The sequence below is a fragment of the Harmonia axyridis genome, chromosome 2 (assembly GCF_914767665.1).
Source record: "Harmonia axyridis chromosome 2, icHarAxyr1.1, whole genome shotgun sequence".
NCBI classification, from domain to species: Eukaryota; Metazoa; Arthropoda; class Insecta; order Coleoptera; family Coccinellidae; genus Harmonia; species Harmonia axyridis.
In genome coordinates, this window is record NC_059502.1 from 20,379,452 (window position 1) to 20,393,910 (window position 14,459).

The 14,459-nt window shown below is 35.2% G+C and overlaps 1 protein-coding gene across 2 annotated transcripts in view; it reads right to left on the reverse strand.

The window, feature by feature from the left end:
- Positions 1-14,459, reverse strand: part of LOC123673652 (SCY1-like protein 2) — a 224,692-nt gene that overhangs the window by 171,859 nt on the left and 38,374 nt on the right. For both annotated transcript variants that reach the window (XM_045608245.1, XM_045608244.1), the window contains exon 4: positions 7,171-7,266. In XM_045608245.1, the coding sequence (XP_045464201.1) occupies positions 7,171-7,266 (96 nt within the window). The remainder of the gene's footprint in view (positions 1-7,170; positions 7,267-14,459) is intronic.

Here is a 14,459-nt window from a genome sequence, read left to right on the forward strand (position 1 = left end):
GTTCTTTCGTTATCCTTAACGTTAATTTCAGAACATATTGCTTTTATAAATTGAATGAACTTGGATTGTCTATGATATACAGGGTGTCCTAGAAGTCGACGTCAAGCCGGAATGTCTTTTATGGCCTGATAAGACTCTTCTTTATGAATGGTGGGAATAGTCAAATTTCTCTCTCATTTGTCGAATGGGATTTTATAAAAATTGTTTTTTCGTTAACTTTAACCCTAATTTATGGACACTTTGCTTTCAGATAGTGGATGAACTTGGATTGTCTATGCTATACAGGGTGTCCAGAAGTCTACGTCAAGCCGGAATATCACTTACTGTCTGACAAAACTCTCCTTTGGAAGTTATCTATGGTGAAATTGCTCTTTTCGTTGTCGGATGGGATTTTATCAGGAATGTTCTTTCGTTATCCTTAACGTTGATTTCAGAACATATTGCTTTTATAAATTGAATGAACTTGGATTGTCTATGATAAACAGGGTGTCCTAGAAGTCGACGTCAAGCCGGAATGTCTCTTATGGCCTGACTAGACTCTTCTTTATGAATTGTGGGAATGGTGAAATTGCTCTTTTATTTGTAGAATGGGATTTAATAAAGAATGTTTTTTTGTTAACTTCAACGTTAATTTAGGGACACTTTGCTTTCAAAAGTGGATGAACTTGTATTGTCTATGGTGTACAGGATGTCCCAGAAGTCGACTTCAAGCCGGAATGTCTCTTATGGCCTGACAAGACTCTTCTTTATAAATGGTGAGAATGGTGAAATTGCTCTTTTATTTGTCGAATAGGATTTTATCAAGATTGTTCTTTCGTGATCCTTAACGTTGATTCCGGAACACTTTGCTTGCAGAAATTGAATGAACTTGGGTTGTCTATGCTATACAGGATGTCTCAGAAGTCTACGTCACGCCGAAATATCTTTTATTGACTGACAAGACTATCCTTTGGATGTTATGAATGGTGAAATTGCTCTTTTCGTTGTCGGATGGGATTTTATCAGGAATGTTCTTCCGTTATCCTTAAAGTTAATTCCGGAACATATTGCTTTCATAAATTGAATGATCTTGGATTGTCTATGATATACAGGGTGTCTCAGAAGTCGACGTCAAGCCGGACTCTTCTTTATGAATGGTGGGAATGTTGAAATTGTTCTTTTATTTGTCGAATGGGATTTTATAAAGACTGTTTTTTCGTTATCGTTTATCGTTAATTTCGGGACTCTTTGCTTTCAGAAAGTGGACGAGCTTGGATTGTCTATGATATACAGGCTGCTTTTTTAGTTGTCGAATGGGATTTCATCAAAAATGATTTTTCCTTATCCCAAACGTTAATTTGGGAGCACATTCCTTGCAGAAATGCAATGAATTTGAATTGTCTGTTATACAGGGTGTTTCAAGTTCGACGGCCTATTATATGTTTCTGGAGAACATATAATGAAATCTGAAAATTCGGACTATGATATTGTTTATGATGTCCTATTCAGCTTAAATATTTTCGAAGCTCCGGAAGTTCCGGTTATACAAGAAATGAAAAAAAAAATTGCAAAAACATTTTTTTTTCATTTTATGTCTTAGATATTATCAAGATTTTCATTCTCAATTACTCCTTCCAACAATTATTGCGTTAGTCCTCATATTTTTCAGAATATTCAGAAAAAACCGAAAAAAATAGTAAGTAGTAGTAGTTTTTGAGATGCTTTCAGTGAGCATCGAATTTAGGGCATCTGTGACAGTTCATGAAGATAGAAAATCTTTGTTAACGTCACATCATCATGTGACTATAATTACACATTTGTAATTATTATAGTTTGAAATGTTAATTCTATTCGGATTAATTCATTTTTATTTTCCAAAAAATTGATTCAAATCTTCTTGAAAATAAGAACGAAAATACACGAAAACTGATATAATCGCTTATAGTCTAATTGTTCCCCTACACGACCTACCACATCTTGAATACAAACCGGAAAATTCAACAGGTTTGTTGTTTTACCAAATGGGATAACGATTCAGTGCGTGTGATAATTAGGTTAATAAAAAAAAGGGTGCAACCTTAGTGCATGTTCATTTCGAACTCCCCCTTCAGCTTTTCATGTTGAGTTAATGAGATGTTATCTCGAGATCCATGTCAGGAAGTCCTTAATGTATCTGAATTCTATACATTCACACGATGATTAGAGCACACTCGAATAGAAAGAAGTCTTCATCACATAAATTATGAAAATACTTTCATACTGATGACAGCTTTGATATTATTCATTCGAATGAAATTAATAAAAATTACTGCAGCAGAAGAATATACCGTGGGGTCAATGAAAACTTCACCCAACATATCAATACACTCCACAAGTCCCAGATATAACCAGTTTGAACATATTTTTCTTGGAAATTTCACTTTATTAACAACATATAGTCACTTTCAACAGTGATGCATTTATTCTAAAGCTACTCTAACTTTTCAATACATTTTTCTGTGGAAAGATTCATCTCTGATCTCAAGATAGGCTCTCACTTATTGATTAGAGCCAATTTTTTTTTCTTGGGCATTCTTTTGTGGTCTGCAAAAAGCCGGTAAACACCGAGAGCCAGACCTGGAGAAAAATCTAAGCAGTCAAGTAGATGGAAGCGCAATTCGTTTGATCGCAATTTTTATCGGTTTGTGATTATTGATTATTGTCTTGGTGAAGAAGAATTTTTTTTGCATTTGAGGACGCTATTTCTTAATGGTTGTATTCAATCGTTCTAGTAATGTTATGTAATATACATTGTTTCTACCTTTGGTCAGGTAGCCAATGGACAATATACCTTGTACAGGGTGTTTCACGTAAGAGGGTCACTGGATTTTGTGGCTTATCCTTCAAGCAAAATGTGAAGTGACTCTTCAATATAATGATAGTATTTTTCATCATTTAGTTTTATACTTCGATTAGGTATATGGTACCGAAATTGAAAAAATCTGATAAAAATCAATATTTCTGAGAATCAGCCTTCTCTGTACTGCCAATTTTTTAAATGCGCTTTGCCACTCTAATTCCCCAATTGCAGTTATGAGTGAATTGTCCACCCAAAAATCTCACTCACACTTCACTTCTGGTTTTTTCGAACAAGAAATAGAGCAAATTGTTTCACACAACTCTCCTAGGAATATACGAGATGACAGGAAGGAGACTAGTGGAACGATGATTGCTCGGGCATAGTTTGTCCCTTCTTTTTGAAAACAGGAGGAATCCTAAATATTTTCCATGCATAATGCTAAGAATGATTATTATTCTCGAGATAAATTCCACATTGTCCATTATACTATTCTACCATTTTTTTATCGATGAAAATTTTGGGGTCAGATAATACTCAATGAGAACTTCACATTCCTCACTCCCATTCAAAATCAGGGGCTTCTGCTCCCCCCGCCAGGGGTTGAAGTTATTGAATGGAAATACCAAGCAAGTTGTTTTTTCAACAGGCCACATTTCGACGGAAATGAACGCTTTTTAAGATTTTCATTTGAAGCGGAGTGTAAAGTATTCGTTGGCCCTACCTGTATGTGTCTACAATACATACCCTATTAGGCCTGAGTGTTACATTAAATATTTATACCCCCTTTTTGGAAAAACATACATTCCCTAAAATGTTTGTCACATTATTTTTGTATTTACCTTTCATTTGATTATTTATATTCTGTGAGGGCAAATGTAAAAGCTCTTCCACAACTGACAGTAGAACAAGGGAAGGTTGTCTTGACACAAGCAACGTAACAGGAGAAAACAAATCTTAGTTACAATTGGTAGTAATTGAAAAGTTTTTACGATCCATCGAGCTTTTACTTAAGCTTCAGCCGTAGAAACACCACTTGAAAAATTCAACAGATGCATTCGAATTCCTAGAGTTACGACATTGGTAATCTATCCCTAAATCGAAGGCATTTGACACTATTAAGTCCGTCAAGTATTCAAACTATTTGCGGAACCCAACGTAAAGATCGCCTTTTCAAGCTCACAGTGATCCACAAATTGAATGAAGGAAGATTTCGAGCTACACAATGGAAATGGTTTTCAACTTGTATGAGAGAGGTTGTGGAACTTTCAGGAGTGCTTGAAGTGGAGACAAGCTTCAATTTGCATTGAATTGTTTTTAGTTGGAAATTAACTAAGTATGCTGTACCTACTGATTCGAAAATTTCGTTTATAGACTCCACCCAGTGTTTTTCTTCTTTTTTTTCATTCAATGCAGAGAAAAATGTTTTCAAAATTTATTCTCAGGAAATACATTTTATTCTACTGAATCTACAAGTTTCTTCTGTTTCCGTAAATAATAGCCTCAACTTCGATAAATCTTATAGGATTTTAATGAAAATTGGTACGGTTTTCCAGGTCATGCTGTAATTAGATCCTTAGGAATTTCAGATATTTCAGTACGCTTTGCGATGAATATGGTTGTAATTAGCATTTAGTTTAATTTTTTTATTGTTTTGAAGCGAATATCGACATACTCTACAATAGAATATGTAGATTATTTTGATACTGAACAGATTCATATTCGATGTAGAAAAGTGATTGGAGACTTAACGGATTTAGAGCAACAATGGTTTTTAACCTCGAACAGATTGCTAAGTGATGACTCAAAGAAATATCATTGTAAAAAATTGAGTTATTTACATACATTAGATATCCCTAGAAGAAAATCAATATTGAATGGAATTTTAGTTTCTTTCTGTGTTTCCGGAAGCCACAGACTAGGTATTCCACACAGTTAAAAATTGCGTTTTTTCTTCATTTAAAGTTCTCCCTAGATAATTCTCAAGGTATTAATTTTAAGTATATTTTTGCTTAAGTAACCTCCATTTTTTTTATAAGTAGAATCGACTGAAATAATAAGAAATATAGGTACTAATTTGAAAATTTTGAGTTTTGATTAATTTGAGTTGTTCAGGATCATCTGATAAACACCCTGTACATTTTTCGTCCAAAACGTGAACAGGTTTATAATAGGTATTTCGTATTTGCATCGAAAATAATAAAAGTTTTTTCGAAAAAATGTTTTTCCTACAGCTGCTATGAAAAGTAGCGTATTCTTCATAGCTTACTCAATTTCAAAACTATGTAATGCTCATACCGTGGGAAATATTATTTCTCACGATACTTTGCCCACACCTCGGTTGGTAGACCAATGAAATTGGGCTTTTGAGTCGTTTCTATGGAAACGCAATAAATTAGCACATACTGTCAACGAAGGCCATTTTGATTTGAATCAAGTTCATTACTTGAATCATTGAAATTTGTGCAGTTGTAGGAAAAGTATAGTGCGCAACATGTGGAGAAAGTCCTTTTCTTGCTCGTGTGTTTGCGGCACTCGCCATTCAGGTTCGTGCGACAAACTCCACACTCGCGAGAAAAGTTGGACTTGTTGCACAATATACTATTTCATTAGAATCCCATTAAATCATGAACCGTTCATTTTTACCCAAGGTATGGTATATAGCTGAATGATATCTAATGATGCAATAATATATTGGGGGTGCCATTCGACATAAGAAGGTAGTAGTCTGTTTGCAGTATCACCGGAAGTTGTAGAGATCTGAAACTATTTCAGGGAGGAAGATCATTGTCTCAAACTCCAACATGCAAGTTTTCAGAACAAAATTGTGATTAGTTTTCCATGAACTCCTAAGACCATCGCGGTGAATCACCTTGATACTAATCCATGACAGAAAAATTCTGAGTACCAACATATTATAATGAAATATAACCATGAAACCAGTGTTAAACTATGAGATATTCCCGCACGATTTTGTTCTACAAGATATGGCAGATAGAACGGATTCACCATAGAAATAGAGAAAAAATATGTTGAAGTTCGCTATCGTAGTTCTTTCTCATGTCTTTTGTATAACTGCTTAATCAATTGTAAGAACATATTTCTGTTTGTCTTGATAACCCTGCTTCTATGAGGAGGTATGTATTTGAATCTAAATGGACTAGTTCAGTGATGTTGATAATACTATATTTGACACGATAGAATTAAAATATAGAGCAAAACTGATAAATCAGTGAAAAAATTTTGAAAATCCATAAATGACTGAGAAATATATTATTTAAATTTACGTATTTTAGCGCGGAACGTCTTTGGTCTGTGACGTCACGGCTCTTGCCTGTGATCGCTACACCATAAATTACGTTTAAATACTTAGCCGCGCCAAGGCTCTCGCACCGTTTGTAGTTGTACAGAGTAGTTTTAACTCTAGTTTTGTTTTTATGTCACCATAATGGAAGAAGGCTTCGTGAAAGGACAACTTGACAATTCGCCTAAAATAGATATATTCGCAGTGATGGAATTTTTTTCTTCAAATCTATCTTATGTCAGTGTAGAAAAAAAAGGAGTTAAACTTCTCAAGTAAGTATCTACTTTTGAGTTTGCTTCATCATGGTGCAACTTATAATGATGATTTATTTAAAAAACGTTTCATAAACAGTTTGTAGTTGAGTACTAGTTGTTGAAGTCTATCAATGGCAAAACATATTCATGTGAGGAGTAAAAAGTAATTTATATGTATGTATATAGTAAGTTATTTCAGTGTAAGTGTAACGAACAAAACACGACACGAACGGCACAAGTGATTGTACACCAATGAATTCGTAAGCACTCTGCGAATACCAGTCGTCTAGTGTGTGACGTCACGACACTTACACGTACTATGAAATTATTCTTCCAAGCGCAACTTCAAAGTCCCATAACTTTTTCATTTCTAGAGATATTTCAATGATTCTTCCACATTTTTGTTTCAATTTACTTAAATTTTTATAATTAATCCTTAACAAAAAAATGAAAACTAGTCCATTATTATTTCCTCGAAATGACAATAATACATTGTTGAGGATCATCCACTAAAACATACGAGGATAACAGGTATTCTATTGACTTCTCCCCCAATTTTTTTCATCTATTCAACAGCGCCACAATGCGAACGATATGGATATTTTCTCATTTCACTCATCAGAGTCTCTTGTCCGATATTTGCAATTTTCTACACAACAATAGCAGCTCATCTCTTACAGGCCGGTTCAAATGGAAAGCAGATTACGTATCACAGCCCCCCACATTTTAAACAGGGAACGAATTAGGATTCGGGAACGGCAAATATCTAATTTCTGAATGAGACCACTGGTCCTTACCCGTGTAATCCAGATTGGGCTGTGCCATTTTAGATAATCTCGAGGTCCAGGGCTGGCACGGGATGGGTTCCACTCCGTCAACGTCATTTATGCGTTCTGAAACAAGGGATGTGATATCAGTATTCTATGGTGCATTTGTGATAGGGATTCTTGTCAATGTCACTGCGTCAGTTCCGATTACTCTGATTGATGATCGAGATTCAGGGTTGATAAAACGGCGTGTTCGAAATGTTTCATTATCAAATAACGTTGAACACATCATTTATTTTCATCGTGTTGTCTTAAGGGGAATGAAGGAAAATTTGAAAACAATTAGTAGCTTTTTTTAGTCTGTTTCGTGTAAGATTTATTTTTTCAGTTTCTTAATGCGGTGAAGGTACATAGTGATTAATTGCTTTCGAATGGGGCGACTTCTTCCGGATCATTTGAAAATGAGTTATTGATGAGTCAAATATTAGGGGTTACGAATGAATACACTGAATAATGACGATTTGATTGATTTCTTCATTGTTATTTATAACTTATTTTTGGTTTTCAAGCAGTCATTCCTAGATAGATCGCTCAATTATTGAGTTACGCTGACAGTTTGTATCCTGTGGTGCTATTTTGTCTGGCAGTATTACGATGATTCTCAAACTCAACAACCTAGAAAAAAATACTCACAAACGATAAGTAAAGATGGATTTCTAACCTTCAAAGTAGTCGGGAAGCGATACATTACATTCTTCATATTTTCCCGGCTAGCAAGTGTTATTAAATTTTTGTTTTGTTTTTCCGAATCAATCGGGGGTTTATATCTCCAATAACCTTCCCTCGTTACACCTATGTTTGATACATATCCATTTAACTTTTGTCAGTGTGAGAGCTCTCAATAACAGATTTAGAAGGGCGCACTTGATATATGTATAACCTTTTTTTATTCCAGGAATGCGGGGGGGGTGGCAATCAATTCCCCTTGATTCCCCCTGGCTACGGTATTGTTTTTACCTGAGCTGAATCTGAAGAAACGGTAAATAAAAACAGTGTTTTATCGAATGAAAGGAATCTAAGGTTAAATTTAATATGCAAGTTCAAGACCCACTCTGTGTAATACTATATAGGCGAACTACTTTTGCTTTATTGTGAAAAACTGTTTATACATTTATGATATATGAGTATTGTTCATCGCTGGACACTACTTTCTACCATCGTTCATGCAGCGAACGAATCCCGCGTTGAAAAAACTGGTTATCTTTTGAAACGATCCACGAATCGATCCAATTTTTTACTTCGTCATAAGACCGGAAGTGCTGGTCAGCCAGGCCGTCTGTCATTGATCGTAACAAGTGATAGTCCGAGGGAGCAACGTCTGGAGAATACGGCGGGTGGGGTAGGACTTCCCATTTCAACGTTTCCAAGTATGTCTTGATCAGTTTCGCAACATGGGGTAGAGCACTGTCACGCTGTAAAATCACTTTATTATGTCTCTCGTTGTATTGCGAACGTTTGTCTATCAATGCTTTGCTCAAACGTATTATTTGCGTTCGAAAACGATCGCCTGTGATTGTTTCAGTCGGTTTTAACAACTCGTAATACACTACGCCTAGCTGGTCCCACCAAATACTGAGCATGGCCTTGGAACCGTGAATATTCGGTTTGGCCGTTGACGTGCCTGCCAATTCTGGGCGGCGTTTGACATGAGTCTTGCTCAAGTAATGCCTCCAATTCTGAATTTTCGAAAAACTTCTCTCTTCCACCGTATGTAGAGCATTCGATGAGCCTCAGCCGCAGATTTCTTCATATTATTGCAGAAAATTCAAGGGGAAGCATATGTCATTTTCAGTGAGCTCACTGAAAATGACATATGCCTCCTCTATCTATGCTTATCACTCTGAGGATCCTACCCACCATAGGAGATTAGTTCATACGGACGCTGGCATTCAGGATATATTCCATAGCAAGCGTGGTCTCAGGGGGGGTCAGTGGGTGATGACTCCCAAAATGGAACCACCTATATATGTGTTTCAAACAGACAAGGTACGAAATGGTCCCCTCAAAAAACTTGAGGTTCATAACGTCGACCCTCCCAAAAATTAAGGCTGGAAAAAAGGAACTATAGATGTTCTGAAGAGTTTTCCACAAAATAAACTATTTTGAAAAAAATAACCCGAAACCATTATTGCCAACATCGGCTAAACCTATTATTCGAAATCAATTCTTCTCTCCGAAAACAACAGCGATCAACTTGTTACCCTGTTCACCCTCAACACATTTTCGTTAGTAAATAATTGATGGAATTTTGAGGTTTTCCTGCTCTCCTCCCTTTCCCCTCTATTCCAACATCAAATTATGCCGCAGATAGGAAAGAGAAAATAACCGTTCCACCTCCGTGTAACAGACCTTAAACAGAAACTGAGCGAGCAAGGAAACTGTGTATATTTCCTGATATCGATTCAATTTATTTGGGGCGAATTACCTTCGGAGGGAACCCGCCAAACTCGCTCCCCCTGCGAAAACAGACATCCGCACCCCCTTCGGCCACCCCGCTGGAGAAGATATTCCGACAGATGAATTTTTTCATGCTCTTGTTGATTCACGACGTCAAAGGGAATTGCCGATGACAAAGTGCCATCAATTTCCTGGCTCGTGTAATGACGTGAGTTCACGTGTTGAACAGCGATCGCGTAGACGAAAATATAACGCTGCAATTAGGCAGGAGCTTTTTGCTGCTGCATTTCGGTTGTTCTACAGTTTCGGGTGGGATCGCTTGTTGATGGAGATGATGGAGAATGCAGATCGAGATTGGAATAAATTTAATCATTTTTTCAACAAATGGTTTACACTTGACACAATTCAAATATATTAGGTGTACAACTTTGCTTCCGCCGTTTTGCAATAGACGACTGGAGCGGTAAGTGGTAGTGCTCCCAACATGAACTATCAAATTTGACATAAAGCGCGCGGAAATGAAAACATATCAGTGATTCGATATTTGACTCAATTCGCGAGTTTCTCCACAAAGAACTCACTTCTTATGTCGCATAGTGAATCAACGTTTCATATTAACTCAAAATATATTGAAATAAATACCTGAATATATCAGAAATTCAGAAAACAAACTTCAACCAAGCCAAAAGACGTGAAACAACCGATGACACAAAGGGAGCAAAAGTTGCCAAACCTTAGATTTCAGAAGGTAAATACAGAAAATAATGAATATTCAGCTTATTATAAATTTGAAAAATAGAAAAAATAACGGTTTCCAAATATTCAAATTTCCACATTTAATCAGAAATCACGCAAATAAATATATTTCTTTCAATATAATATACATGTAGGATCCAGTTATTGTTCCCTGTAAATAATTGAGATGGTCAACAGGATGCTTGGAGACCTATTAGTTTCTTAAAGTGTCGAGGGCATGACAATATCAATGAATTTACAGGGAACGAATTGTTATTGAACATATAATGTAAAAAGGATGTGTAATTCTTCGAGGTGTCGAAGATATGTCATGGAGTCGTGAATCTTGAAGAGATTTACTAGGGGGTTGTGGAAGTTCGAAGACAACACGGTTGTACCAGATGTGTCACATCTATGTATCAGGTTCTAGCCCTTCGAGAATATTTGATTTCCAGGAATCCGCGTAGATCTTCGTGGGAGGTACGGCAAAACTCTAATTGGACTAGGGGATGGTACTTTCCCTAAGGGTGTGGTCAAGCCGGAAGGAGGGAAGGATATTCAGAGTGGACGGGATAAGTTGCGGTCAGGGGACGAAGTAAGTTCGAGTCGAGAGACAGTTTGAAGTCAAAGACGAGAAAAGATCAAGTTCGGTCGGTCAACTTAAGACGTACGACGTAAAGACGGTTCGCGGACTAGATTAAGACGAGTCGCGAACGAGTTGAAGACGAGGGAACCGAAACTTGTAATAAGACGAAGACGTAACATATCGAAGACGTTTCTAGTAATTAAAACTAGTGTTAAAGACGAAATTCAGTACTTTTTCGTAAAGGTGAAAATGAGACAGTTGTATTAATAGGAAACATCTATAACAAACGAATTTGATGAAGCGCTATAAAATATCGAGTAAATGTTCAAAAACACCGCCTTCTTGTTGAACACATATTTGGGCCCTTCTATTGACACTATTGATTCATATAATAAATGCGGCTAGCGGGATGGCTTTAAGATGGAAATTATCGTTTTGATATTAATATCAACTAGCTTAGTTGTGTCAATTGAGTGGTGCGACATGATGATCACGGGTTTCACGAGTTCACATCTCAGCGCACTTTTTCTTTTTACTGTCTTATTTTGTTATTAGTAATGAAATATTCTCATTCGTATAAGTACAAAAAATGGGTGTTTGGACAATCATGAGGTTTTATTAGCCAAAACAAAGAAATTTTTTGTACTAGTGAAAGAAATAAATATTACAAAATTTCTCAATTTTTGTTTCGTTTTTGGTATCGAGAAGATCACTAAAAAATGCTACTAGTTTGCCCATTTAACCGACATCGTAGCATCAATAATAACGGAGTTGGAAATGGTGCCGACTTGATTTGGAACACCCTGTATATAGATCCTGATTTCACGTCTGTACATTCCCCAATATTTCGTTGTTAAGTATTGGTATAGTTTTTTATTATAATCACCCTTTTTTCATTATGGCTAAATTGGTTTGATTGCGCAATCGAATCATTATCTGCATTTTTGATAGGTTGCATTCAGTTATACAAGTAAGTTCAAGTTGAACACTGATGTGAAGATAATATCGAATACACCAATATATTAGATCTTGGAATGTTTCAGAAGTCTATCAATTCTCTACATAAGTCCTACGTGTAGTAGGTCATTCTATATTCCCATATCCTTTAACGGATAGGGTTTCCACTATCCTGAATACATAGTAGCAGAGTAATGTCAGGGTATTCATTTTATCCCATCTCAACAGTTTGTATTCTATTGGACTGGAATTCCAGACATCTCTCTGAGAGGAAGGTAAATTCATCTTCATCAATAGTTTAACACTCGAAGTTCTGAGGCTACACTTATGTAAATATTAGTTATATCATCGCATGGGAGCAGTATAGCCACGAATCCTCAGGTAAGGATTGAATTATCTGCAAATCTTCTCAGACTTTGAAGAGTAATCCTAAATCCGCGGTAGATTCTGTGTAATAACTGAATTCCACAGAAGTACCTACTCAACACCAACTTTAACACGAAAACTTATTCAATCTCCAGAAAGCGTTTATATTTGCATTGTATGAAAATATCACTTTGTACTAATATACTTCGAGGCATGATGTTCAGTTTCACACTGAAATAAAATGGGTGTCGTAAAATATTAATATTTTTTATCGTGAAAAAGAAATTCTTGTTTTTCTTGTAATTAAATGTCGTGGTTGAATGTTGAGAATTTTCACATTCAATTGAGAAATTGCTTTATTTTCGAATTCATAACAATGAAAAAGGGCTATCTAATGTATCAAATAGTTACAGTATTGTGTGAAACCTTAACGTTCGGATGGGTATATATATTTATTTAGTATGTAAGTACATATCGATTTGATTGAAAAGACAATTAATTATTCATCATCATTCTCAGCTAACTACCCATTGTCGGATTAAGCCTCCCTTTTAAAGGTTTTATTACCGTAGAGTTCTCCTCCCTTAGTTCATTATTATAATCATAATCATATTCATAATCATTTATTGCATCCCATAAGACAAATTTACATTTATATAGGACAGGTCAGAAATTAAGTAAACAGGAAAAAGAAAATCAAACTAAATATTCAAATCAACCTGAAACAAAAATATTCTTCTTTGCTATAGAAACACTGCTCTAGTAATAAATAGTAATAAAGTTTTTATTACTGTTGAGTTTTATTTTCTTCCTTAATCGTGATTCATATTTTTCGAAACAGTATGAGTAACACTGTGAAAGTATGAAGATGAAGATGAAGAATAAGATAATCAGAGTAGTAGTTTTTGGACTTTATTGACCCATATTATATTTCAGATTAAAATATTAGAGATTATTTTACAAACCTAGGTACTCATTGAAAGTGAATTTCAATCTCATCGGAATTGTTATATATACGCAAAATTTTCCTTCTGTCTAATAATTCACTGAAATATTACTTATTATCGGTATTAGGTATGCTTGAATTTTCTATGGCTCTGATGACAATATTAACACGAAATCTGTTATGCTATAACAGAAAGGTGGGATATTTTTTTTTAATATTCTTCCTGAATTTTCAATGGTTCTGATGATGTTCAGATGGAAATTTCGACGTAGTTCAAAATTATCATTTAAACAAAATTTCAAACATCCATATTCACGAAAGCCCTAGAAGAAGAATAACTATCTCAAATGTATAAGTGGTGAAAACTTTGTATTTGTAAATTTTCTTTGAGATGGATGAAAATGAAGTACCAATTCATTTGTGAACCTCCAAAAATTGTACAATTTTTTGCATCAGCAACGTATAAAAAAAAAAATCATCGCCTGAACAAAACCATTTGAAAATCTTCTGTGACTCATCGTTCAGAGATATTTTTTATGCATATAACTTCACTCCTTCGACTCATTCTCTTCATTGAAATAGCTCAGAAGAAAATTAAAGATCTTTTGAATATCAGCGATGACAAAGATCCATGTCATGTCGACTGATTAAGATTAATTATCAGTTGAATTTTCTTTAACGGTCATTGAATCCGTTATAACAATAGAGAGATTATTTGATTGATGAGTTTGAATAATCAATTACTATATTTATCGAGCAATATTCATTCAACAGCTTCGTTATATTCGATACAGTAGATGAAATCGATAATATTTAATAGGGATCATCAGAATTGAATGCTCAGGCAGGATATCAGCAGGAAAAATGGTTGGAATAATTCTGTCGAATTGAATTTTATATTCGTAAAATTCTAATGACATTTTTTTCAAGAATGAAAAAAATTGGGAAAATTCATTATTTTATTAATTTTTTCTGAAATACTAACAATGACCAATAATGAATATTTCGTGGTGATGAATTCAGAAGAGAATGAGGAGAGCAAGAATATTTGGAGTCAGGAGCACTTATATAGACATATAAGTGGCTACCAAAAGTGCAAATGGCGCATGAATTAACAAGTGCTCAAGAATTCCTGACTGTACGTTAGTACTTTCCTTCCTCTTTTCGATATTCTGGTTGAATTGTCTATGGTTCTGAAGATACTATAACCACGAAACTTTGCAAGGAGCTTGGAATTATTATTCTATATACATATACATCAAAATTGCATCT